This window comes from Betta splendens, chromosome 21, assembly GCF_900634795.4.
Source record: "Betta splendens chromosome 21, fBetSpl5.4, whole genome shotgun sequence".
In the NCBI taxonomy this organism is placed as follows: domain Eukaryota; kingdom Metazoa; phylum Chordata; class Actinopteri; order Anabantiformes; family Osphronemidae; genus Betta; species Betta splendens.
In genome coordinates this window covers 1,441,607-1,469,010 of record NC_040899.1, presented here as the reverse complement: position 1 = coordinate 1,469,010, position 27,404 = coordinate 1,441,607, and the positions used below count along the sequence as shown (strand labels likewise).

Here is a 27,404-nt window from a genome sequence, read left to right as displayed (position 1 = left end):
GTTCCGGGTCCATAAATCAAACTGTATTAAAAATGATAAAAATCTGAAAGTGGAGGGTCAGGAAAGATAAAGGGCTTGACACTGTAAGTGGGTGACGTCATTCGAACTAAACTCCCATCCAAACCTACACGAGCGACCACGCGCGCACATCGCTGATAAACTCCCGAGTGGTCGTCGGAGGCGGACATCCATCACGTGGAGCGCTGATAGGCTCTGCCCTGAAGGAGCGGAGAGGAGGGAAGGAGCGGCGGCGGCGGCGGCGGCGGAGGACGAGCGGCTCAGTGCGCACATGAGTGGCGCGAGCGCGGCGCGGCGCGGCAGCCTGTGAATTCCTCCACCTCTCCCTGCTTTGCCTCGTTTCTGACGCGGACGGCGTGGACATGGAGGACGTGTTCGCCTACAGCCGGAGCCCCGTCTGGGAGGACCTGGTTAGTAGCTGCTCCCATCGGCGCGAGGAACCAGTGAAGCGTTGATCGTCGGGGCCTTTCGTACTCGTGCAGTTATCAAACTTCAAAGCCCTTTGGTGGTTCTTGCGCGCTTGTCGAGTTTGTCGAGAGTTTGTGCCGGTTTCCACTTCGCAGCGTTTCTTCGTCGAGCGCTTCAGCGGTTCGCACAGAGCAGCGAGTAGCATTTGACTTACGATCACAGCCAAACTCGGAGGAGTCCCCGTTTTTATTATCTGATTCCAGTGTCATGTTCCACACTCTCGCGCCCGTTGTCCTCAGATCCGACTCTAAGTTACAGAGTCGTACGCGGCATCAAGATCAGGACAAGAGGAAATTGGATTTTTATGTAACGCACGTAAACGCGCGTTTGCGCAGAAATCAAATCCAGCTCTGACAACAAGGAATCTATCTTGAACTAAACTATATAAAATTAAATTAAAAAAAACCAGTTATAAACACATTACGTATCTATAGCGAGTAGAATGCAGGCGCCCCACATTCATACTGGATTCAATAATCCCTTCTTCCTTCTGAGGATTTAGTTTAGCGTCCACGCCTAGAGAAAAAGAAGCAGTTGTTATTTTGCTCGTTTTGCGTCGGTGTGCGCCATGCCGCCCATCACCACCGACTGCCTGGCCACGCACGCACGCACGCACGCACGCACGCACGCACACGCGCGGAAAGGGGCTTCATTGTAGAGTCGCAGGGAGGTGACAGCGCGGAGAGCGAGGCGGAATAAAGCCGCCCGGTTCTGTTCCTTCCCTCCACAGGAGCCGGAGAAGGGGCCGGCGTCCGTGGTGGGGATCCACGCGCACGTGGTGGGCGCTGCTCCCGGCGCCGGGGCTGCGGACGAGTCCTCCGACAGCGAGGCAGAGCAGGAAGGACCCCAGAAACTCATCCGGAAGGTGTCCACCTCGGGGCAGATCAGGAGTAAGGTGAGGACCAGGCCTGATGGCTGCAGGCACCCTGCTGTGCTGGGCTACCCCCCCCCCCCCCCACCGTGCCTGCAGGTTAGTGCAGCTACAGGTCACTCCACCTGTCGCCTGGAGCTACATTAAAACAACTTCCTGCTCCCACAACGCTGCTGGAAGCTGTTGGTACTGTGTATGTGTGCCGCTGATCAGCCTAATCACCCTAATAAGTGAATTCATTTGTAATGCACTTCCTGCTGCTGCGTTTAATGTCCAGGAGGATGCTGCGTAATTCTTATCTCTGGCCCACTCGTTTTCTTCACTGTAAATGAGTGCTGTCCTCCCACACCAATGGATCCACTTAATTATTGACAGCTCTACTTCACGCCACCTACATTATTCAGCAAGGCATTATTTTTAGAATGAGGAACCTTCCTTATGCAAGGTCTGACCGTGAACAATCATGTTCTTAATTGCAGTCACCAACAGTGGTGCCAGCCTAAAAGCATCAATATGTCCAGTAGAAGAACTAAAATCTCCAACCTATGATAAATATTAAATAGAGCAGTAATAAAGATGTGATGGGCAAGCTGGCAGTCTCTGTGCAAACACATGTCGCTGATGACCGTCCACCATCACCTGATGTTTGCTGAAATTTCCCGGAGGGCTGTTTATTGTACGTTGATTTTTCCATTACTCACCTGTTGCTTGTGGAGTTTGAAGCCGGTGTGAGTCCTCAGCCACAGCCTGACTGCAGCACCCTGGGCCTGTGTGAACTCAACCTGAGTGGGAATGGAAAGCTGCACGCTGCACTCACAGATGTGTGCTTCACACGTGACTGTGGGCCAAGCCAAGGTCTCAGGTTGTGGGTCAGTGGGTTCCTCCAGACCCGTGTGTGCTCAGAGTTGCTAATGGATCATGCAAACCCTGACTCACTGAGTGTTGTTCCACCTGGTTGTTTGCTCAGTTCTGGACTGTGTGTGTGTGTGTGTAAAGCTGCTCATCACCTATCTCTAAGGTTCTCCGGTTGCCATGGACGACCACAGCTCTCGTCCCTCATTGGCTGAGTCCACGCCGATGCTGTCTGTGACTGCTGCTCGGGTAGAGATGGGACATCTCTCTGTGCTTCTGTTTAGTTAAGTTGACCAAACACACTGAATATGAGCTGAGTGGGAGCGAGATTAGAGCAGCCAGCATTTAATTAATGAACTATGCGCTGCCAGTAGCAGTAAGTAGTAGCTCAAGCCTTTACACACACGTGGAGCCACTGACCAACACATCGAGGCCAATCAGTAAAGTGGCAGCTCGTGCCTGGGCTCAGTCTCAGCTCTGTCTCCTCTGGACGAGCAGCAGAGCACGCGTGGGAGCTTGTGACTTGGACTGCAGCTGTGTGATGGCAGATGATGCAGGCTCGCTGTGCTGCTGGGGTCCGGACGGGCGAGGAGACGCTCTGTGACCTCCACTTGTCAGTTCATGCTTGCTCATCTTTTGTCTCTTTGAAGATGTTTCCACACGAAAGGAGAAACCTGAAGCTCTCCTCCAAGTGGCAGATGTTTGGTCGTTTTAGGAAGAAGCACATTGTTCTTCAGACACCCAGTCCCTCCATCATCCCACACACTCGCCTGCAGAAATAGTGACTGCACACATCCGTAATCCAGCGAGGCTCTGTCAGTTTGAGAGCTTTCCTCTTCAGCCGTACCTGAAGTGATTGTGTGTAAATTGTTGCCCTGAGCATCACTCACGCCCCCTGTACAACCACCCATACACACACACACACACACACACACACACAGACGCGCAGACGGGGGAATTACCCCTTCCCTACAACGGCTTTGTAATTTCCCCATCACTGTGGTGAAATTATAGCATGTGGTGGGAGTTGGAGGACGACGGATGCAGAGGTACAATTACACCCAACAGAAGGACAATGAGCCGAGCCCGGCTGCAGCAGAGCGGCGGAGCTGCGCGAAGCGAAGGTCGCACAGATCCGTCTCGGCTGAGGCTCCGGTCCGACGGGTCGGCGACGGAGGCTTAGCTGCAGCACACGGCCTCTCAGCACGCGGTCCGGACCGCACGCGGTACCAGCGATGACGCAACACCCGCCTCCTGCTCACAATGACTCCCATCCACCCCGGAGGCGCGTCTTGTGCGTCTGAACATGCATCAGTGTGAGGTAACGCTTCTGGCTTCATCTGAGTGGTTGTGAGGCTTCGGCTCATTGCACCTGTGTGGACAGCACTTCATACACACATTCACAGCGCACACGCGTTGTCCGGGTACAAACAGAGGACTCATCTGCACGTCTCGTCCGGCCGCTCCGCAGCTGCAGCCGCTGACTCGTGGGAGCTGCACTGGACTTTGCCTGTTGTCGTGTTGTGCGTGGGTTCGTGGGCTCAGGTTACTGGTTCCTCTGAGGAACTGGACCCGCTCTGTCTCACAGTTTAGGGGAGGAGGAACAGCACACTGAGTCAGTGGGGGGGCGGCTATTTATAGAGCGCTTCTGGCCTACTTGGCAACAGGAAGCAGATGAAGACAAGGAAGGGAACTATGAGGCCAAGGAACAGGCAGCAGAGATCCACTGGTGAGTGTCCGACCTGCCGGCCAGGTCCGTTCTCCTCTGCATGGAACCAGAACCCCCTCAGGTTCTCACAGAACCGCTGGCTGTGTGCTCCTGTGTCTAAGTTGACACAGCTGGTGGGCAGGATGTCAGCTCCAGCCTCGCTCTGTTTGTGATGCTTCCTGGGCTAAAAATAGCCCCGTGTGCTTTTCAGTTCGCCCAGTTTGTTGATGCCTGTAAAACTAAAGGACTTGATCTACAAGTCGTTTCAGATGTGGAGGAATGTGGTGGTTGCTGTCATGAGAACACCTGGTGGCATCTGGAGGCTAAACAGGGGGGGGCTCCCTGCGCAGACGCACCCCCCCTTCCTGCTTTACGCAGATGTGGAGCCTTAACGAGCAGCGGTTTGAGCAGCGTTCAGCTCACGCTTGCTGCTTCACGCTGCTTCATGCTGCCGCTCCCCTGTGGATGTGCAGCATATCTGTGTGTGTCGGCTGATCTTTGCTGTGGTTTTGTGCTCTTTCCCTTCAGACCAGTATAAAGGAGGGACTGCTGCTGAAACAGACCAGCTCCTTCCAGAGGTGGAAAAAGCGCTACTTCAAACTCAGAGGCCGAACTCTCTACTACGCAAAAGATGCCAAGGTAGGTGTCCTGGACCCGGTCCCGGTCCCGGTCCCGGTCCTGGTACATGACCAGCTCTACATCTGACAGCTCGGTCCATTTGGAGCAGAGGATGAAGCTTCTGTAGAGAACCAGAGATCAGTCCAGGCCACGATCAGAATATTCTTCCTAGTTCCAGAACACGAACGCTCATATTTATTATTAATACACATACAGATCCAGCTTTGGTCCCTGGATTTATATTTACTTTTACCTTTATTCTCACACCTGTCTTCCTTTTAACATGTTCCCATCTTTTCCTCTTTATTCCTCTGCCACTAACCTGCCCTCCCTGGGACATGCGTGCATGTGTGTGTGTGTGTGTATACCTGTGTGTGTATACCTGTGTGTGTGTGTGTGTGTGTATACCTGTGTGTGTATACCTGTGTGTGTGTGTGTATACCTGTGTGTGTGTGTGTGTGTGTGTGTATACCTGTGTGTGTGTATACCTGTTTGTATGTGTGTGCGTGTATACCTGTGTGTGTGTGTGTGTGTGTGTGTGTGTGTATACGTGTGTGTCTGTGTGTGTGTACACCTGTGTGTGTGTGTGTGTATGTACCTGTGAGGGTATACTCGTGTTTATGTGTGTGTATACCTGTGTGTGTGTATATGCCTGTGTGTGTGTGTGTGTGTATACCTGTGTGTGTGTGTGTGTATACCTGTGTGTGTGTATACCTGTGTATGTGTGTGTGTGTGTATACCTGTGTGTGTGTGTGTGTATACCTATGTGTGTGTGTATATATACCTGTGTGTATATGTGTGTGTATACCTGTGTGTGCGTGTGTGTGTATACCTATGTGTATGTGTGTGTGTGTGTATATACCTGTGTGTATATGTGTGTGTATACCTGTGTGTGTGTGTGTGTGTGTGTGTGTGTGTGTGTGTGTGTGTGTACCTGTGTGCGTGTGTGTGTGTGTACCTGTGATGGTATACCCGTGTGTATGTGTGTGTATACCTGTGTGTCTGTGTGTGTGTGTGTGTGTGTGTGCACTAGTCGGGCAGTGCTCTGGCTCGCTGGCAGGAGCGGGCTCTGCGCAGGGTGTCCAGGAGCCGCGTGTGCTGGCGGGTTCTGTCCGTGTGCTGGACGGGTGCGCGACGTTCCCCGCCCCCTCTGGGTGCCAGCGGATCTGAGGAGGGTCTAGTGAGAATCCGGGTCAGCACAGCTCAGCCAGGGGTCAGGGGTCAAGGGTCAGACCACCACAGCTGCTTAACCATCCAAACGTAGCTGCTCACCTACGCAGTGCTGCATTCATGTCATAGGGAAAAGAGTGGAAAACCTAGTGTTTTATTACCGTATGACATGAATGTGCTGTAGCTCATAGATACAAACATTAATTAGCAAAACACAGTCTGCAAAGCAAAAAAGTCTGTCCTCAATAAGCAGGAACTCGCTGCTTTAGCCTGGTGCTCTGTCCCTGTGTCCCTGAACGCAGCAGCAGCACCTCTGGCAGAGGAGGAGGAGACCCCTGGAGGCGTGGGGGGGGGGGCCTCCTGGCTATTGTTACGACAGACTGAGTGTGCATCGTGCTCTAAGGCGCCGGCTTTGTCTCACGTACTGTGTGCTGCTCGTCCTTTCCTGTCGCTGGGATTCAAGTAGGGACGATCACGCGTGCAGCCTCTAGACTACAGTCATCCATGTCCACTGTGGTTGTCCAGTGTGGCCCGAGCTCATTGGTCCACCAGACAGACTCCTCCCAGCCCCACAGCCTTCTCCCCTCCTCCTCTCCTCCTCCTCCTCCACCCCCCCTCATCTCCTCCTCCTCCCCCCTCCCACTTTCCTCCTCTCCTCCTCCCTTCCTCCCCCCCACCCCATCTTCCTCCTCCTCTCCTCCTCCTCCTCCTCCCCCCTCCCACCTTCCTCCTCCTCCTCCTCTACTCCCCCCCCCCACCCCATCTTCCTCCTCCTCACCTCCTCCTCCCCCTCTTCCTCCCCCCTCCCCCCTCCCACCTTCCTCCTCCTCTCCTCCTCCCTTCCTTCCTTCCTTCTCCTCTCTAGATCGATGGGTATCACCCATATCACCGGTTCTGGACGCTTGGCTTTGTCCACCATTCACTGTCAGCTTTCATTGCAGCTTCCTTCCAGACAGCTGCGTGTGTGTGATGAGTGGGAAGAGAGTGTGTCTGAGCGTCCCAGCAGGGCTTCAGTGTTTGTGTTTACATGCCTGTCATACTGGCCAACACACACACACACACACACACACACACACACACACACACACACACACACACACACACACACACACACACACACGCTGGGCATCCCTCACAGCTGCCCCCCCCCCCTCCGTCTGAGGACATCCCATCAACGCCATGTGCTCCTGGCTGCATCTCAGCCCTGCTGGAATATCACCTTGTTGTTCCTGCGTGAACAATGAAATAAAGAGAATTTGATCAGAGCTGGAAGTGATTCTGCTGCTGAGAGGAGGCGCATCGACTCTGAGGACCAGGGTGGCTTCGATTAAGCGACGCCAGGCTCGTCTGAACCAGAGACCAGAGACAGCTGAGCCTCGGGCCGCTGACGGCCGCTGGAGTCAGGCCTGCTGCTGCTCCCAGAGCGAGCGCTCGGACTCTTTGTGGCCATTTAGGGTCTTTAAATAATCTGCTCATGCTCCTTATACCAGACACACATGTTCCTGCACAGTGTGTAGTCGGTATATTACCTATCAGACAGAGCTTCCATGTGTCTTGCAGTAATGTCCATTTATTCCTGCTTCACTGTGACATCTATCACTGCTCTCAAAGTAGAAGCATGTTGTATCATGTGACCTTCAGTCAGACTCATCCTCAGCTTTTCCTTTGTTCTCTGCAGTCCCTTATCTTTGACGAGGTCGACCTATCAGACGCCAGCGTTGCAGAGTCCAGCACCAAGAACGTCAACAACAGCTTCACAGTGAGCTCATACACGCACGCACGCATGCACATGCATGCACACACGCACGCATGCACACACACGCACGCACGCACACACACACACACACACACACACACACACACACACACACACATGCTTGCACACACACACACACACACACACACACACACACATGCTTGCACACACACACACACACACACACACACACACACACACACACACATGCTTGCACACACACACACACACACACACACACACACACACACACACACACACACACACACACACACACACACACACACACACACACAAAGCAGGGAAACGGACCAGGATCTGAAGAGAACAATGTTTCACTTCTGTTCTAAAGCATTGGAGAACCGTGGCCGGCGTGGTCCGACCTTCCAGACGTGCTGTGGCTGGTTCTGGTTCTGAGGTGTCGTTATATTAGCAGCGGGTTCTCCTGCCGTGTGTGTTCTCATCCACCAGCATTTGTGGAAGAGGAACTGATTATTTTTAGGTGCATTTGAAGCTCCTGCCGGCGTTGCTCCGCTTCCTGTGAAACGCTGTCGATTTTGGCAGAGCTGCAGGAAGAAAAGTGATGCTGCTGTGAATGGAAGCTGCTGGTGAGCAGCTGAGCTGGGCCACGTGCTCTGAGTAATGGAGATCCAGTCAGACAAAGAGCGAGTGGCACTCTGTCCTTTCTATAAACGCTTCTCCTCTCCCCAGGTGCTGCTATAAATAGACACAGGGAGGAAGAGGCGGTGGGCAGGAGAGCAGGGCCTGGAGGAGAACACGCAGCTATTTTTAGCAGCGCCTCGGAACGCTCCGCTGAGCGCTGGGATGCCTCCACCTCTGCCGGTTCAGTAATGAGGCGCTGTGCATGTGTGCTGCTGCAGGGCTGCTGAGCTCAACGGCACTCACAAGCATCTGCATTTCATTACTGTGTGGAGAGGGAGTGGACGAGGGGGGGGCGGTGAGGGAGGAGAATGGAATGGAGCGGAGGGAAGACGCGGAATGATACACGGTGGAGGAGAAAATGGTGCGTGACGGGCAGTGACAGGTAGCTGGCAGAGGAAATCCTGGAGTGATGTCACACCGCCGCTGACTACACTGCAGCACGTGCTCCCTGGGGAGAAGAGGAGGAGCGAGAGAGGAGCCGAGCTCAGAGCAGAGTGGAGCTGCATGCAGGGCGGACGGGAGCGGCGGGAAGCAGGACGCGTAGGAAGGTAACAGGATGCTGAGGCTGGTTCTGGTCCGCATGCGTAGGGAGGTATCAGGATGCTGAGGCTGGTTCTGGTCCGCATGCGTAGGGAGGTATCAGGATGCTGAGGCTGGTTCTGGTCCGCATGCGTAGGGAGGTATCAGGATGCTGAGGCTGGTTCTGGTCCGCGTGTGTAGGGAGGTATCAGGATGCTGAGGCTGGTTCTGGTCCGCATGCGTAGGGAGGTATCAGGATGCTGAGGCTGGTTCTGGTCCGCGTGTGTAGGAAGGTATCAGGATGCTGAGGCTGGTTCTGGTCCGCGTGTGTAGGGAGATATCAGGATGCTGAGGCTGGTCCCGGTCCGCATGCGTAGGGAGGTATCAGGATGCTGAGGCTGGTTCTGGTCCGCATGCGTAGGGAGGTATCAGGATGCTGAGGCTGGTTCTGGTCCGCGTGCGTAGGGAGGTATCAGGATGCTGAGGCTGGTTCTGGTCCGCGTGCGTAGGGAGGTATCAGGATGCTGAGGCTGGTTCTGGTCCGCATGCGTAGGGAGGTATCAGGATGCTGAGGCTGGTTCTGGTCCTGGTCAGGTTGATGCTGCAGCTCCCTCCGGGTGGGAGGGTTTGACATGTCTGTGGAAAGAGGACGCCTGGGGAGGAGGAAGGAGAGGAGCTGCAGACGCGGCACGTGTGCACCCACGTGCCGCGTCTGCAGCTGTGTTTGTCCGGCGCAGGTTGAAGCAGGTGTTGCCGGCTTTGCTGCGTTTTGGCTGAAAGGATCCAGAGTGAGAACACAATGAGGCTGCGGAGGAGGAGCCGAGCCCGACCCTCAGGGTCGACCCCACGGTTCCTGTGGTCTGTGATCAGGCAGCAGCGTGTGTGTGTGTATGTGGGGGGGGGGGGTCTCGCTCGTCAGACCTCATAATCGGAGCATCGCATCTCATGGCGTGAATGTCGCTCGCATTCCGCGCTGGAGAGGTGCCGAGTGCTGTTTTTGGAAACAGCCGGTCCTGTTGCCCCTGGCAACCGTCACCAGTACCTGCTTCCAGTCACACCCTGCATTCCTGGACGAAGACGCGCTTCATTAGTGTCTGTAACAACACAAGGCTTCCGTGTTATTACTGTCCTTGTCCTGGGTAAAAGCCAGATATCGATTGCATGAAACCATTAAGTCTGAGTCTGGGTCTGAGTCTGAGTCTGAGTCTGGGTCTGAGTCTGGGTCTGAGTCTGGGTTTGTTTCTTAGTCTGGGTCTGGGTCTGGGTCTGAGTCTGAGTCTGAGTCTGGGTCTGAGTCTGGGTCTGAGTCTGGGTTTGTTTCTTAGTCTGGGTCTGGGTCTGGGTCTGGGTCTGAGTCTGAGTCTGGGTCTGGGTCTGGGTCTGGGTCTGGGTCTGGTTCTGGGTCTGAGTCTGAGTCTGAGTCTGGGTCTGGGTCTGGGTCTGGGTCTGGTTCTGGGTCTGAGTCTGGGTCTTGGTCTGGGTCTGGGTCTTAGTCTGCGCCTGGGTCTGAGTCTGGGTCTGGGGGTGACTTTCTAAAAAAGTGATGTTGAACTGTGATGTTCTGGTCCTTGTTCCTGACCGTGTCCTTGTCCATGTTCTGCTCTGTGTTCCTTTCTCTGTATGTCTTCTGGTAGGTTTTCTATGTTGGTGTTTGGGTCCTTGTTCCTGTTCCTGTCCCTGTCCCTGTTTGTGTTCTGTACTCTGTGTTTCTTTCTCTCTATGTGTCCGTGTTCTGGTCCGTGTTCTAGTTGGTGTTTTGGTCCTTGTTTTGGTTCTTTTTTCCCGTCTGTGTCCGTGTCCCTGTCCCTGTCCCTGTCTGTGTTCTGCTCTGTGTTCCTTTTCCTGTATTTGTTCTGGTCCGTGTTCTGGTCCGTGTTCCTGTCTGTGTTCCTGTCCGTGTTCTAGTTGGTGTTTTGGTCCTCGTTTTGGTTCTTTTTTCCCGTCCGTGTCCCTGTCCGTGTTCTGCTCTGTGTTCCTTTTCCTGTATTTGTTCTGGTCCGTGTTCTGGTCCGTGTTCCTGTCTGTGTTCCTGTTCGTGTTCTGGTCCATGTTCCTGTCCGTGTTCTGGTCCGTGTTCCTTTTCCTGTATTTGTTCTGGTCCATGTTTCTGTCCGTGTTCTGGTCCGTGTTCCTGTCCGTGTTCTGCTCTGTGTTCCTTTTCCTGTATATGTTCTGGTCCGTGTTCTGGTCCGTGTTCCTGTCTGTGTTCCTGTCTGTGTTCCTGTTCGTGTTCCTCTCTGTGTTCCTGTTCGTGTTCTGGTCCGTGTTCCTGTCCGTGTTCCTTTTCCTGTATTTGTTCTGGTCCATGTTTCTGTCCGTGTTCTGCTCTGTGTTCCTTTCCCTGTATGTGTTCTGGTCCGTGTTCCTGTCCGTGGTCCGGTCCTTCCGTCCTCCAGAAGGACCTTTGTGATTTTCGGATGTTTGACGGTTTTTGACATTTTGCACTTTGTGCAAACTGTAAAAAGTTGTCTTTTGTTGTCTGGTGTTAACGTTGCTGAAATGGGTGATGTCATTATCTGACGAGAGCCTTCAGCCAATCAGTCGTCGTTACCATCAATCATCTTAAGTCATCTGCTGCATCCTGAATATTGATCAGTGGGATTTTGCAGCAGTGTGAAGAGACAACGTAAGAACTGGAGGCTTCAGGGAGATGGAGCGATGGAAGCGAGAGCATAAATACGTGATGAGGAGTCTGTAGGGTTACGTCCAGGACGCTGCTCGGTGAACACAGCGGGGGAGCAGCTCTCAGCCTTTACTGTCAGCACATATCTGCCTCAACGCAGCGTGAAGAGCTGAGAGGATGGAGAGGATGGAGGAAGTGTGAGTGCAGAGAGCTGGCCCCACTGAGGGGGGGGGCTCCTCGTCCTCCCTCCCTTAAACGCAGCGCCGCTCGCTCTCCTCTCAGAGCCACCGCAGGCTGACAGGGACGCACCGGAGCTCTGGCTCAGCATCCATCTCACCCGTCGTCTCTCCCACTCTCCCTCCAGGTCATCACTCCGTTCCGAAGGCTCATCCTCTGCGCTGAGAACCGTAAAGAGATGGAGGACTGGATCAGCTCGCTGAAGTCGGTGCAGTCCAGAGAGCATTACGAGGTAAGAGCCGGTCCAGTCTGTGTGGTGTGTGACGGGGAGGAGGCTTCAACAGGTTGTTCACGCTGAACACACGCACTCGTGTTGGGACTGGAAGCGCCGCCGCAGCAGGCAGCGTGTCAGGACACGTGTGGAAGTGTGCTGTCAGACATGCAGAGAGGGAGGAACGGTCGGCGGCTCAGCATCACGACTCCAAACCTGAGGCGAGCGCGAGGAGAGCGGAGCAGCTCTGCATTTTAATGGCTTGGATTTGGGAAGGAAATCTTATATAAGACCCCGGCTTCACCCCCTCACTGCACTGCAATGCAGCAGCAGCTCCCCACAGCGTACGCAGTGTGCACACACGTCAGCGAACGCAGCGCCGCGCGTCAAACGGGCCCGGTACCGGGCCGAGCCGGCCCGGTACCGGGCCGAGCCGGCCCGGCGGACGCGCGGTCCGGTACCGGGCTCAGTCTGTAGAGGGTTTCTCACCATGTGCCTGCTTCCTTTCCTTCCCAGACGGCACAGTTTAATGTGGAGCATTTCTCAGGGATGCACAACTGGTACGCCTGCTCCCACGCACGACCCACCTTCTGCAACGTGTGCAAAGACAGCCTGTCTGGGGTCACGTCCCACGGCCTCTCCTGCGAAGGTGAGTAACACGTGGCGGGTGCTGCCTTCCTGGTCCTGGGCACGTTGAGCGACCTGCGCTAGCTCCTTCCTGTAACAGTGTGGTGCTGAAGGAGCTGCTCAGAGCCAGTGTGGTGCAGGGGTGGAGGGGTTCTCCATGATGGATGTTAGTTTACCAGCATCCTTCTGTCCATGGACTCCAGTGTGCAGCCAAGGACAGAGCCGGCTTTCTGAAGCAGCTTGTTGAGTCTCTTCCTGTCTCTGCCTGAACTGACCCCCATCCAGCACACACACATTTAAATGTGTCCAAAGTCTCAGTGTAGCTGAGGTGTATGAGAGCCCTTATTGACCAACGTCTTATCAGTGGAGCAGCTTGGACGCACATCCAGAATCACTGAATGGAAGCTGAGGGAGTGAAGGGCTATAGTGGTGAACGGGTGGTGAATTAATGGCTGTATGCATCCATATGCTGTAAGGACTTGCTGCCTGTTAGATAAGCTCTGACTCAGGCTGCTGGAGGTTTAATTTAGCATTTCACCATCACTCCTTCCAGAGGAAAGGTCTATATTAGGAGGCGGCGTGTTAATGGCGCCACATCTCACCTCGTCTGTGAAGGAACATTGAACGGCGGTGTTAAAGAAGGCGGGTGGGTTGTGCTTTCTTCTGGCTGTTGTTAGTGGCAGTGACACGCAGCCTGTCACGCAGACTTTAATGGGCACCATCTGCATATCCTCTCCTTTCTAATTTAGCTAATGTCCCCCTGCACGCGTGTGAGAGCTGCTGCGTCGGCTTCACTCTGTGTTCATGAAGGCACTGAGAGCCTCTCCACTCCCATTATGCTCCACAATGACTCCCTCTCACATCCAGAGTAGAAGGCAAAACAAAGCGCGTTTAGCCGACGTCGGCGGCTCGGAGCGGACTCAGAGCGAGTCCTTGTTCTGTGAGGAACCGACCCGCTGGAGATCCCCTGTGCCGCGGAGCCACTCAGTGGTCGCTCAGGATGAGCCACACAGAGATCAAAGCAGCCAAGCAGCTCCTCGGCCCTCTGCCCCCAGGTTCCCCTGGATTTAGCAGAGCTGATTGATTTCCAGCCCGGACACACAAACACACACACGCACACAGTGTTTTCTCTGAGACATTAACCGACAGTGGTGTCATGTCCTCTGATTTCCCCTAATGTTCTGCTAATGCTCTCTAACAGCATTTAGCGGTAGACAAGATTGAGACATCGATTGTTGCTCCCGGATATGACTTTTGCCCACTTTGGGTATCTTGTGTAGACTAATGACTAATGAGTGTGTGTGTGTTTGTGTGTGTGTGTGTGTGTGTGTGTGTGTGTGTGTGTGTGTGTGTGTGTGTGTGTGTGTGTGTGTGTGTGTGTGTGTGCGAGGGTGTGGTTGCTACAAGCATGAGAAACTGGAGCGAGTTTACCTGTAGCATTCACTCTTTATTTACATGTAAGTTGTGTTTGTTTCCTCAGAGCAGCAGATGTTACAGTTGCTTAACAGCTCAAATGTATTATTCAAAGAACGTATTCCAGCAATTTATTATTCCTTTTAATGTCTAAATAGATTCATGAGAGCCTGTAATGATCAATAAGAGCTGACACCGTCAAACCAGAAACAACAACACTTTCCTGAACAGAAGAACTGTGTAGTTCTGTGTAGAGTTGTAGAGAAAGGCCGACCAGGAGACAGTGGAGAAAACCTCCAGTCCAACCAGAATCATGTGCATCACTGTCCACACAGAGACTGGGAGTTACTGGGAGTTGGCTCTATGGCTTTTACACGTTGACCGAGCTGCACCAGCTTCTTCTGATGCGTCTAATTTCTTACCACTGTGTGAAACTGCTGAGATGTTCGGGTTGTTCAGGTAGAGGCAGAGTCTGACAGGTCTGTGCTTTTCAGTGTGCAAGTTCAAAGCCCACAAACGCTGCGCAGTCAGAGCCACTAACAACTGCAAATGGACGACGCTGGCGTCCATCGGGAAAGACATCATGGAAGACGAGGACGGGGTGAGACTGGTGCTCAGCTGGATGCGAGCAGGTCTGTGCAGCTCCGCCTGCTGAACGCCTGTGCTGAACCCGCAGGTGGCGATGCCTCACCAGTGGCTGGAGGGAAACCTGCCCGTCAGTGCCAAGTGTGCCGTGTGCGATAAGACGTGCGGCAGCGTGCTGAGGCTGCAGGACTGGCGCTGCCTCTGGTGCAAAGCTATGGTGGGTCCTCAGAGTCGCCACTGTTGGTCTCGTGTCTGTTAGTCACTACTCATCGTTGTCCATTGGTCGGTTTCCTGAGTCCTGATGTGTAGTTGTTCCTGCAGGTGCACACGGCCTGCATGGACCTGTATCCTCGCAAGTGTCCTCTGGGTCAATGCAAAGTGTCCATCATCCCCCCTACGGCGCTCAACAGCATCGACTCAGACGGTAGGCAACGGATGACCTTTGACCTCCCTCTCATGGATGGATGGTGACAGGAACGGAGTCATCAACAAACAGGACACTAGTTCACACACTCACACTTCCCTCGTGGCTGCAGGTTAAACTCAACATAACATAAACAGAACAAGGTCTCATTCGTTGTGGTTACATGAATGTCCAGCGAGTGAGAAGAAACGCTGCAGATCTGTAGACGGATGAGCGTGTGTGAAGGGATTACTGCCACTGGCTGGTTACATCGCTACAGTAGGGAGACTCCAGAAGAAGGCAGGAGGACGAGAACACCCTCCCCCGTCTCCTCCCCCCTCCTTTCACTCCTGCTGCGTCTCCTCACGTGCCAGAGCCCCCTTCTGCACAAAGGCAGCTTGTAATTGGCCGGCGGAGGCGACGCAGCACGTGCTGCAGCGTCGTGACTCCCTCTTCTCCTCCACTCGCCTTTCCTCAACCCATCCATTACTGACAAGATCACAGAGACGGAGGGAGAGAGGCAGGAAGGGACGGAGATTAGAGAGAAGGAGACGTGAAGCAGACACACAGCAGGACAGATTATGTTGTAAGCACAGAAAGGCCCGCTGCATTAGCCCTCAGATTAGCATTTACGAGGGTGTGCATGCACGGAGCTCAGCACGTGACGCTGGCATGTGCAGCTGCACCGCTCGCGTGCTGCCTCGTTCTGCAGCAGCAGCACGGCGTTAAAGCGGCCCTTCACGCATACTCACATCATGTCTCCGCAGGCTTCTGGAAGGCCACCTGCCCCCCGTCCTGCGCCAGCCCCCTCCTGGTCTTTGTCAATTCTAAAAGCGGAGACAACCAGGGGGTGAAGTTTCTGCGCCGCTTTAAGCAGCTCCTGAACCCGGCTCAGGTCTTTGACCTGGTCAACGGAGGGCCGCACCTTGGGTGAGCTCAGCGAAGCCACGCACGCCTCAGTAAATGTGCCGTTCGCCGCTACAAGCCCTTTGTGTGTCTGTGCCAGTCTGCGCCTGTTTCAGAAGTTTGACAACTTCCGGATCCTGGTGTGTGGAGGCGACGGCAGCGTGGGCTGGGTTCTGTCCGAGATCGACAAGCTCAATCTCCACAAGCAGGTAATGCCCCGTTCGCTGAGGACGGCACTCGCACCCAGACACGGCGTGAACACACCTGCCTCTTGCAGTGCCAGCTGGGGGTGCTGCCTCTGGGCACCGGCAACGACCTGGCGCGCGTCCTGGGCTGGGGCCCGTCGTGTGACGACGACGCGCAGCTGCCCCAGATCCTGGAGAAGCTGGAGCGCGCCAGCACCAAGATGCTGGACCGCTGGAGCATCATGACCTACGAGATCAAGATCCCGCCCAAACACAGCTGCCCCACCACGCCCGAGGGCGCCGACGACTGCCAGGTACTGTCAGAGCGGAGGGGGTCGGACCCAGCAGGGGGCGGCGGCGAGAGCGAACGTCTGCAGTGCGTCACAGCTTCTGTGTGTTCTCCCCAGTTTCACATTTCCACTTACGAAGACTCAGTGGCCGCTCACCTCACAAAGATCCTCAACTCGGAGCAGCACTCAGTGGTCATCTCCTCTGCCAAGTGAGTAGCAACAGGACCAGACCCTAAGCTCAGCCGGAGAACTTTGAGTTTTATTGTGTCACTTTCCCTGTTTTTAGGATATTGTGTGAAACCGTGAAAGATTTTGTTGCCAAAGTTGGAAAAGCCTATGAGAAAAGTTCGGAGAACGCAGAGGAGTGTGACACGATGTCTCTGAAGGTAACTCACCTCACCTCTAAGCGCTCTGTGCTGCTGGGCTCCACGCGTGACCTCCCTCTGTGCCCCCAGTGCGCCGTCCTCAACGAGAAGCTGGACTCCCTCCTCCAGATGCTCAACTCCGAGTGCCAGGCGTTGCCTCCGCTTCCCCACGCCACGCCCCCCATAGTGGAGGAGGAGCAGGAGGAGGAGGAGCAGGAGGAGGAGGCCAGCGAAGAGAGTCTGACAGAGCTGAAGGAGAAGCTGGAGGAGGAGGAGACGGAGAAAGGAGGAGGAGGGCTGTTCAGGAGCAGGGAGCAGCTGATGCTCCGGGCCAACAGCCTGAAGAAAGCCGTGCGGCAGATCATAGAGCAGGCTGAGAGAGGTGGGTGCCCGCAGCGTGCAGCCCCCTGCCTGCTACACTCCTCTGACGCCCTGTGCTTCCTTCCTGCAGTGGTCGATGAGCAGAACGTCCAGACGGACGACTCCGAGCTGCCGTCGCCCCTGGAGCTCAGGAAGGACAGCGAGGAGGAGAACAGGGACAGCGAGAAGGACGAGGACACCAGGGAGGTGGAGGCGCTGCCGCGTAAGTGTGTCCACGCCTCTCTCTGCTTCAGCCACACAGCCTGATATTCCTGGTAACCATGGCGATAAGGCCAACTGAGAGCATCTTGGTGAGGTCTGACTCCAGGGCGCCACCTTGTGGGTGCTTCACTCTCTGCAGCAGGCAACCATGGAACGCTCATGGAAAAAACTCCCGCTGACGCAAATCACGTTTCCTGTCATAAATAAACTCCAGGATTAGAGCTGCCCTCCTCCCTCTGAGCCTCTCCAACAGTAAAAGACTGTACCTCGAGCTGCTTCTCGCTGCGTGACGTGTGCAGCAGCCACAGGATGTGTGATTGTCGTAGGGGCAGAAGTCCTTCCTGTTTATCGGGGCCGCTTCCTTCCTTCCACGCATTTTTGCAGCCACTGGAGGAGCAGGAGGTGTCGGTCGAAGCCCCAGCTCTGTGTCCCATCTGGGTTGCGCTCGGCCTCCTCTCTCCTGGACCTGGAGCAGCAACGTGTGGTCCACAGCAGCCTTCAGCTCCACAGGGTGCTGTTGTTTCGCCACAGAGGCTCCGTGCCTCGTGTCATGTGACAGCGAGTGAACTTGGCCGTGAATTGTCTGAGCACACAGAACCCTGACAGAGCCTCGCTGGCATTAGGCTACTAAGAGCTACTAGTATAATAATGGACATTCTGAAGCGACGGTGTTTAAATACATTCCTCTGTCTGTGCAGCTGCTAAGAGCCCGTGCTCTCCGACAGAGAGGAGGGTGAGTCGCAGCACCCAGTCCTACAGCTCCTTCACCATCACCCCCTTCACCACCAGCAAGGAGAACCTGCCAGTGCTCAACACGCGCATCATCTGCCCCGGTGAGCACGCACGCATGCCGCTACTCGCCCGTAGGCACGGCCGCAGCCTGGGTCATGGTGCCTTTGTGTGTGTGTGTGTGTGTGTGTGTGTGTGTGTGTGTGTGTGTGTGTGTGTGTGTGTGTGTGTGTGTGTGCAGGCTTGCGGGCGGGCCTCGCTGCTTCTATCGCTGGCAGCTCCATCATCAGCAAGATGCTGCTGGCAAACATCGACCCGTTCGGGGCCACTCCCTTCATCGACCCCGACCTCGACTCGCTGTAAGAGCCGTTTGTGTCGTCCACGTGTGTGTGGCCAGTTCTGTGCGTTCATTTGTCTGTTCCTGTACCCAGAGAGGGCTACATGGAGAAGTGTGTGATGAACAACTACTTCGGCATCGGCCTGGATGCCAAGATCTCACTGGAATTCAACAACAAGCGTGAGGAGCATCCAGAGAAGTGCAGGTGAGATGCAAACAGCTGGTGTTGGAGCGGTAGGTCTCCAGCTGGCTGTGATGCACCGTGCCTCCTTCACCCACCAACCTGCGTTAGCTTTGTGTCCATGCGTCCTCAGTCAACCAGCCCGTCCTCTGCTCTTCCTACACAGGAGTCGCACCAAGAACATGATGTGGTACGGTGTTCTGGGCACGAAGGAGCTTCTGCAGAGGACCTACAAGAACCTGGAGCAGAAGGTGCAGCTGGAGGTGAGACAGGTTTCAGTGGAGTCAGAGTCAGCGCAATCGGCCAACGCTGGTCGTGACTCACCTATGGACACTCTTGAAGCTCTATTTAAGTGAAGTGTTGTAGCCGTGATTGTGCAGCTGCGAGAGTCAGGAGGAACCCGTTTCCTCAGCAGCTGCCTCATGAAACCTGGTTGGAGTATTACCGAAATAAGACTCCCATAAAATAATCACTACTCACCATGATGAACGTAAATCTGTGAATGTGAATGCAGATAGATTTAAATGTTACTGAAGAATCATCATGACCAACTGAAAATGTGCTGAAACAAGAACAGACTCGTGTGAACGAGCGGAAACGTTTCCACAGAGTGAATAATAAAACACATCTGCATGGATACAGCATGTGAATCATGCCATTAGAACGGTTAAACAAACAGTTACAGAGCTGGGGACATGGCCTTGTTGCCATGGTAACGCAGAGCTGATGCTGCACCAGCTGAGCTCTGCCTGCTGATTGTGTGTTTTCCCAGTGCGACGGCCAGTACATCCCTCTGCCCAGCCTTCAGGGCATCGCAGTCTTAAACATTCCTAGCTACGCAGGCGGGACCAACTTCTGGGGCGGCACCAAGGAGGATGATGTGAGTACAATTACCCTGCCCTCAACAATGTGTAATGTTCCATGCTGCTGGACATGAGTGGGATCATGTCTCCAGAGGAAGGGCGCTGACGTCAGAACCTGGCCCGACTTCTGGTTCAAGGCTGCGTCTCTGTGTGTTTGTTGGGTAACTGGGCCTGGATGCTGGTGTGACATGACCCGACAGCCTGGAGGTGCAGTGGGAGGAATGGTTAGAAAAGTTTGCGCTTGTCCGGGAAGGGATTACAGCGTCGGCTCACACCCACACACACTCCAGCCCTGCAGACGTTACCCTTGGACACACAGGCAGTGTGTACATTTGCTGTTATCTAAGTGTTTTGGTGGAGGGGAGGAAACAGAAACAGGGACAGGACATTTAGTCAGCGTACAGTAGTTTTCTCTTAAAGCGATACTTCGCTGGAAAAGTTGTGTTATAAAAGACATTACATTTTATCAGCAAAAGTGTGCAACAACATTTAACATCTATGTCCAGAGAAAACAGGGAAAACTGCAGTAAAAGCGTTGTGGCTGAAAACAGTCATATCCTACAACACCCAGAATGCACTGCGCTCTGACGAATCACCGGAGCTGCAGTGATTGGACCTACCTGTCGCTTAGCTCCGCCCCCTCTCAGTCCAACCATTGCTGGGGCAGGTGCAGAAAATAACAGGAAGCACCAGTTGTGGTCTGTGAGCACGTGCACTCAATCCCCTGAGACGTCTCAGGGGACTTTTGCAGAGGAATAAATCATTTCTCTGCACAGAAAATATGGAGGAATCTGAGTGTCCCTTCGTTCTTACATACTACCCTTTAATGTCACTTTAAGGTTCTGCTCCAAGACAAAACCAGGGACAAAGCCCGGCTTTGTGGGCATGAGGCGGGTTCAGTCTGACCGTGTCATTACTGTGCTGTGCAGATCTTCTGCGCTCCGTCCTTTGACGATAAGATCCTGGAGGTGGTGGCTGTGTTTGGGAGCATGCAGATGGCCGTGTCCAGAGTCATCAAACTGCAGCACCACCGCATAGCACAGGTGACAACACACTCTGAAAACTCTACGTGAACACACACAGTGTCTGTACCAACGCATGATCACTGCTTCTGTGCCCGGATCAGTGTCGAACAGTCAAGATCACCATTCTGGGAGATGAGGGGGTTCCGATCCAGGTGGACGGCGAGGCCTGGATTCAGCCTCCTGGAGTCATCAAGATCCAGCACAAAAACCGAGCTCAGATGCTCACCAGAGACCGGGTGAGACAGACACTCGAGGGGAGAGGGGGAGGAATGAAAGGAAACATGAGCCGAGCGGATGTTTTGTTTTGGGTTTGGGGTGGAAAACGTTTCGTGTGTGTGTGATAGTTTGATCTTGGCTCTGCAGGCGTTTGAGAACACATTGAAGTCCTGGGAGGACAAGTTGAAGTATGACAAGCCTCCTCTGCGGACCCACCTGTACCCGCAGCAGTCCGTGGATCTGGCCACAGAGGAGGAGGCCGCCCTGGTGCAGATGTGTGCCCGAGCTGCAGAGGAGCTCATCACGAGGTAAGCGCTCCTGCCACCAGCACCCACCTTCAGAGTCCGACGGTCCCGGCTGGTAACACACTGCTCTTCACAGGATCTGTGAGGCTGCAAAGACCAATGGGCTGCTGGAGCAGGAGCTGGCTCATGCTGTTAATGCTGCGTCTCACGCCATCAACAAGACACATCCCAAGTTTCCAGAGGTGAGCTCACAACACAAATCACCCCGTAGGAAAAGGTTACACCCAGACTGGCCACTAGAGGTCAGCGAGGTCCAGCTGTGGAATAAACTGTTGTGATCTGTGCTCCTCATTCAGAGTCTGACTAGGAACACGGCCATAGAGGTGGCCAGCACCGTCAAGGCCCTCTACTATGAGACGGAGTCTCTACTGTTGGGCCGAGTCTCTCTGGTGAGTGTCAGACCACCATCAAGCCTCTCACTTCTCTCTGTGCCATGTTCAAGCTCAGCTTTCATCTTGTTGTGTGCTGCAGCAACTGGATCCCCCCGAGGAGGAGCAGCTGTCCAGCGCTCTGCAGAGCGTGGAGCTGGAGCTGGGCAAACTGGGAGAGACCCCCTGGCTCTACCACATCCTGCAGCCGGACGACGAGGAGGTAATGGGACCTTCTGTGGGCTTCGGCCTGTCGCCATTATTGCTCATGAAAGCTCTGTTTGCCAGGAGTTTGAACCACGGCCACGTGTCTGACATATTGAAGGTCAGGGTCATGGAGCCAGATACAGATTAGGGCCTAATGCTAAACAGAGCTGTGTGGTGTAGCATGGCTCCAAGTCACGGCAGAGCTGAGTAACTAAATGAGAAGCTATAGGTTGACTGTGCTTATGTACCAGGACCACACTCTGGGTTACGGCAAGAGGAACAGTCGCAGCGGCATGTTTCGCATCGTGCCCAAGTTCAAGAAGGAGAAGGCGGCCAAGAAGACGAGCCCTCAGTCAGGTAGGACCGAGCTCGCGTCCCAGCGGGGACGCTCAGCAGCGCCGTGCGACGCTCAGGGACACCAGTACACACCTCCCATCACACCTGCCCCCATCCATGCATTCAGTAGGCAGAGCAGGTCCCAGGGAACGCGTGGGGTCGGCGTGAGCGTGTGCTGTCGGTCCTTCCTCTCACGGGGCTGTGTTTCCTGCAGACTGCTCAGGCTTCCGCCCTCTGCCTCCTCCTACCTGTGTGTGCTCTGATCCGAGCTGCTGTGCAGTGCATGCCACTGACCCACCTCCTCCTCCTCCTCCTCCTCCTCCGCTCTCCCTCCCGTTTGTCTCCCACATCTTTTCCTCCACGAGTCGTGAGCGTGGCCCTTTGTTGTGTGAGCGTACCTGCGAGGCTCTGAGCCTCTTTCTGCTCTGCTCCGTTGTGTCTCTGTGTGCATAGTGGACAGATGGGGCACAGAGGAGGTGGGCGTCTGGCTGGAACAGCTGAGTCTGGGCGAATACAGAGACACCTTCATCCGGCACGACATCCGAGGCTCCGAGCTGCTGCATCTGGAGAGGAGGGACCTGAAGGTACACACACACGCCTGTAACACACCTGCAGCCTCTGGATCTGTGTGGACCCCTCACCCACAGCCAGCTCTACCTCTGTCTCCTCTCACACTCTCGAACCTGTCAGCTGTCTCCCTGTCGTGCTGCGCTGCATCGCTCTGCTTGGCTTCTTCTGTCTACTTGTTGCTTGGTGAAGGAGACTCGCTGTATCCCACTAACACTGTGTATTTGGCGACGGGCGGGAGCGAGGGGCGGGAGTAGAGTCAGGCAGCGAAGCCCAGCTGTGACAGACAGCACACCAACATGCACAGACGCTGGAGGAGCAATGAGCATCAGCTCAACGCAGGAGAATAATAAAAGGCCTGCAAGTAAATAAAATAACCTGTAGCAGTGGTTCCAGAGTAGCACAGCCTCAAAGAGCTTCTATGTTTATGTCTAATGATGAGAAGTGAGTAATATATGACTAAACTCTCCTCACGTGGGGGTCTGGGTTTATTCTTGGTAACAGATCTGGCAGAAAAACGTAAGTGAATAATGGAGCATGTGACACATGAAGCAGTCATCATGTGGGAACCCAGCGAAGCACTGACGTACAGCTCTGACGCCCTCAGCGTCGGCCTCCTTCCTCTGTTCCTAGTAAGACAGGGAAGAACAGCACTTGAGGTTAAATGTTGCTAAATAAGATTTGCGTCTTGTGTTGACGCAGACAGGGCCATCAGTTTGTCCCTGTTAACCACAGGATGTAAGGAGTGAGCAGTCAGACAACGTAGCGGCCGCAGGCGCAGGATTGTCAGTCAGATGAGGCTGAGAAGCAGCGTTTTCCTGGCACCTCCGACCACAGCAACCACCACGGTGGATGTGGAGCGGCCGGCCAGCTGTGACCACATCCACCGGTGACGGCTGGGAATCCATCAGTGCATCACTGAGCAGCAGGGAGAGGTGAAGAGACAGCTAAATATTATTAAGGTGTGTTTATCAAACCAACAACCCAGTCGTATAGAGACAACGAGTCTTAGTGAGCGGCACCAGGAGACAGTGGGAAGGAACAAAAGAAACCTCCAGCAGAACTGAGCTCTGTGAAGCAGCCGATCAAAGACACGAGTGAAGAGTAACTCATGTACAAAATATATTCATCCTGAAAGCAGCTGTGAACGTTCCCCAGGTGCCAATAATGTGAGCATCCTTCTCCTCCTCAGGATCTGGGGATATCGAAAGTGGGTCATATGAAGAGAATTCTCCAGGGAACTAAGGACCTGGCCAAAGCCTCCATGGTTGACCTCTAACCCCGGTGCAGACGCTGCCGCAGAGGGAAGCAAACATTCCCCTGACAGCGCATGAGTTCAGGAGCAGCGCACACAGAGAGGGAGCAGCTGCACGCGACGGCTGCAGAGGAAGCTGTGAACATCAGACAGTTTATGTTTGTGCTCAGGGGCCAAAATGAGGATGGAGAATGTAAAGGGAGCGCAAAAGACGCCTAGGATGATCACACATACACATGCACAACAAATAAACACAAACACACATGCATGCACAACACACACGTACACACACACACACACACACACACACACACACACACACACATGCATGCACAACACATACACACACATGCACAACAAACACACATGTATACACACACACAACAAACACACACGTACACACACACACACACACACGCACAACAAACACACACGTACACACGCACACACACACACTAAGCCATTTCTACGTAGAGGCTCCGCCCACTTTCAGGTATGCAACCCCTGCTGACGGGGGCGTGGCCACCAGCTTCCAGTGGCTGAGTCCCGCTGGCCGCAGCTACGCGCTACGCATGCTAAGCTCGCTGATCGCTCTATATTTAATTGCATGATTAGTGTCTGGATTTAGTTTGTGCAAAAAAAGACTTGAACAAGTTTTACATAAATTAAGTATTATGATTTGTTGGTTACTACTGAACTGGTGGAATTCCCTTTCCTGCTTGAACTTGTTCTGTTCGCATGACGGATCAACGGTGCCACGTTTCCAGTCAGTTGGTGTCATAAGACGTTGAACCTCGGATGAGTTCTGGTTCTTTGGACTCTTCTCTGTGGGTGTGATCATGGAGAGCAGCTCTTTGTTTAGACGTAGCGTAGCAGAGTTTTTAAGAAATACTTCCACGGCACTTTTGACTTCTTGCTTGGTGCGAGTGCAAATCCTCATAGCATCATGTAGAACTAACAGGTCACCTCAACTTTTTACCTTTGGCAGTTTAACAGCGTACCGACACTAAGGAGAATAGAACTAGACGTGGTTTTGGACTGCGGCTTAGAGCCGTAGCCTGTTTTCTTCTTGATAAGACACTACTTTTCGTCTCTGGTGGCATTACAGGGTATATTTCTATGTGATGCTAGTTTGTATATACAGTAAACTCATGTATGCAAACAATGTTTGTGTTGTAGTTGAATGCGTTAGTAGATTCCTGACGTGGCATGCGTTGTCAACAGATGACACATTTGACTGTGTATATTACACCATAATAATTGTGTATTGTTGATTTTGTTCCAATCTCTTGTAATGTACACGAACGACGGTGCAATATTTGATCTCGTTTTGATACTGTCTCTGCAGGTCTCTCAGTGGGAAATGGCTTTTGTACACGTTCTCCTCCTCCTCAAGGTTTGGGAGGTTCACTTTGAAAAGTCAGAGCCTACACAGCCTGCTGTTTCTAACACACTCCAGATTTCTTCCAGAAACGTCTTCACTAGCCTGTAGTTTTGCTCCTCTGTGCTTCCAAGAAGATAATCTGACGTGGGACTGAACCAAGAAACTGAGCAGATGTGGCTGTCGCGTTGAATCACAGTGTGTTTGAGTGTGTGTACAACAACAGTAGCATATTGAAGCCTATCTACACTTGTGTATTTACCATTGCCAACGCTTTTGATGCTGTCATTTGAGCCCTGTGTGTTGCTCAGTTGTGTCCTGAAACGTGCCCAGGCTGGAAGGTGAGTGTCTGTGCATCACCAGCAGAGGGCAGTCTATGAAACCCCTTAACTAACTGATGATGGGCTCCATAATTAGGCCAGTGTCCAGTGGAGACCTGCACATTGGTAGATGTATACGTAGAGTTTCCGTCTCCCCTCGTGGCCAAAGATCCGCGTCATTTCCAGCCATTCTGCTGTGTGAGTCACACACAACGAGGCCTTGGACCGTTGGCAGGTTCAGGGTCTACGTAGGCTTCTGCTGCCTTCCTCTTGCAGCTCATCACTTCGTGGCCATCAGGCGTGTGAGTGTTGCGTTCTCTGAGTCTGTGCTCGTGTGTCTGACGTGTCTGCCAGTTCCAGGCGAAAGCGAAAGTTGCCCCCCCGCTGTGTTCTGTAAATAATGCTGCAAACTGCCTGGTTTTCAAAGAACCACCCAAACGCATGCAAGGAGTTTCTTTTGTTTACATTACGTTTACAATGGCACAGTTTTAATTTGTAGGAATCTAAATGTAGGTAGAAACAATGTTTGCATATTTATTGCCTAAGGTTAAATGACATGATGTATATTGTGTTTTCACATTTGGAATATAATGTTACAGTTGTCACCTGTATTTCTACAGTATCTGGATGATTTGGGTAAAGTAGTTGATCCTTTCTATGACTACTAAGTGACTGTTTTCTGTGCCTTTTTATGGTTGGAACGCATGGTTAACTATTTATTACATTTGGAGTCACTGAGATGTGTATTTTTGTATCTGAATAAATAAATGGTTCCGCTTTTGTTGTACATTTTTAAAGGTGCCTTTCAACAGGTTACCGGTTCATATCTCTCTTCTTCAATAAAACCAAATACATACGCAGCGTGCTTCTGTCTCTTGAAACAACACATTCTTCAGTCTAACCTTTCTCGCATCACTAATCAGCCATATGTCGTTTGAAAGCACCTCAACCCAGCGTCTGTGTGGCGTTTGAAGTGTCCTGGAACACCCACGTCCCTGCACGCGTCTCTCCACATCCTCTCTTCTCAGGAAACATTTCTCAGCTTTTTTTCTATCAAATTCAGCAGCTTCTTCTGCTTCAAGTCACTTTTCCCCTTCCATCTCAAAGTGGAATCTGATTGATTGTAACACATTTACTGCCTTGCATTTTACAAGTCCATAACAAAACTGACATTTGCTGCCTCCTAAGTGATATTAAGTAATAGTTTATCTCAAACTATGCGGCAACTTCCTCTTAAACAGATTCTCCTTTTATACAGTCAGCTGGAAGCATTCTCATTTCCAGCCAACCTCACGTCCTCTGTCAGCACATCCACGTATCTCCTCTTTGGTCGTCCTCTTGCCTGGCAGCTACATCGCCAACATCCTCCTATTGTCGATTCACAGTTGTTCTCCGCAGGTTTTAGGTCAAATGCCCTTCCTGACACAACCCTCTCTATTTATCCGGGCTTGGGACTGGCAAAGAAGTCAGTGGCTTCCAACCCCTGTGGCTAGATGGATTCTTTCATAACTACAGAAAGCAAATAGCAATAAACTACTTTTGTGGTGTTTGATTCTTATCTCTAACAGAACATTGGAAAGACCTAACTTCATGGAAAAACACCTGGTTATTTTATTTTTGGCCTGACCTGAAACCTTGTACAAAGTACTACCGATATGTTAACATGTGACAACAAGCTTTAACAGACTCGAATATTTTTAGTCAACTTGATAGTGGCTGCATCAAAAGTCGTAAACTTAAAGATCTTTGTTCCTGATGAAGTTTCATTGGTCTTAAATAAACAATTTATCAAAATTCAGTTGGCTTTAACCTAATCACCTATTTGGATTTGCAGGATGATACTAATTACAAAGAAACAAATGCTTTGAAATGAACAAAGAAATGTCCCTTTTTTCAAAAGAGTTTCTTTTTAACTAAATGGACTGATTATGGAATAAAGACATCAAATTAATGACACATTCATTAATTAATGACATTAATGACACAGTTAAACTGAAAGGACCTTAACAATTTCTGTGGAACAAATCTACCAAAGACTTGCACATTCATGTTATCTGTGTTTAAATCACTTACACTAACTCTGGGCTCGATGCCCAGAACATTCACTCATTCATTCCCAGCAGTCTTGACTTAGCAGGTGTAGATCGACCAGTAAAACATTTGAAGAGCTATACAGTATGTAACTGTGGTGGAGTATATCACTAAAAACTAATTCCTACAAAATGCACCTTCTGCTAAAGCCAC

The 27,404-nt window shown here is 52.7% G+C and overlaps 1 protein-coding gene across 10 annotated transcripts; it reads left to right on the top strand.

Annotated features, from left to right (window-relative positions):
- Window positions 1-216: 216 nt before the first annotated feature.
- Window positions 217-26,020, top strand: dgkh (diacylglycerol kinase, eta). Of its 10 annotated transcripts, none has more exons than XM_029137154.3 (31): window positions 226-428; window positions 1,217-1,381; window positions 4,446-4,556; window positions 5,569-5,727; window positions 7,384-7,464; window positions 11,631-11,735; window positions 12,231-12,363; window positions 14,249-14,355; window positions 14,431-14,556; window positions 14,661-14,763; window positions 15,510-15,672; window positions 15,749-15,857; window positions 15,926-16,147; window positions 16,241-16,332; window positions 16,410-16,509; window positions 16,579-16,870; window positions 16,940-17,071; window positions 17,769-17,903; window positions 18,041-18,158; window positions 18,231-18,341; window positions 18,484-18,580; window positions 19,090-19,197; window positions 20,110-20,223; window positions 20,307-20,441; window positions 20,569-20,729; window positions 20,803-20,908; window positions 21,023-21,115; window positions 21,198-21,317; window positions 21,531-21,658; window positions 22,091-22,221; window positions 23,397-26,020. In XM_029137154.3, exons 1-31 carry the CDS (start codon window positions 381-383, stop codon window positions 23,447-23,449), a joined length of 3,858 nt encoding a protein of 1,285 aa, XP_028992987.1. In that variant the 5' UTR covers window positions 226-380; the 3' UTR covers window positions 23,450-26,020. The 10 variants fall into 10 exon arrangements, with proteins under 10 accessions (XP_028992991.1, XP_028992987.1, XP_040924882.1 ...); XM_041068948.2 differs by having other exon boundaries at window positions 228-428; window positions 21,553-21,653; XM_029137153.3 differs by having other exon boundaries at window positions 231-428; window positions 21,553-21,658.
- Window positions 26,021-27,404: the final 1,384 nt, after the last annotated feature.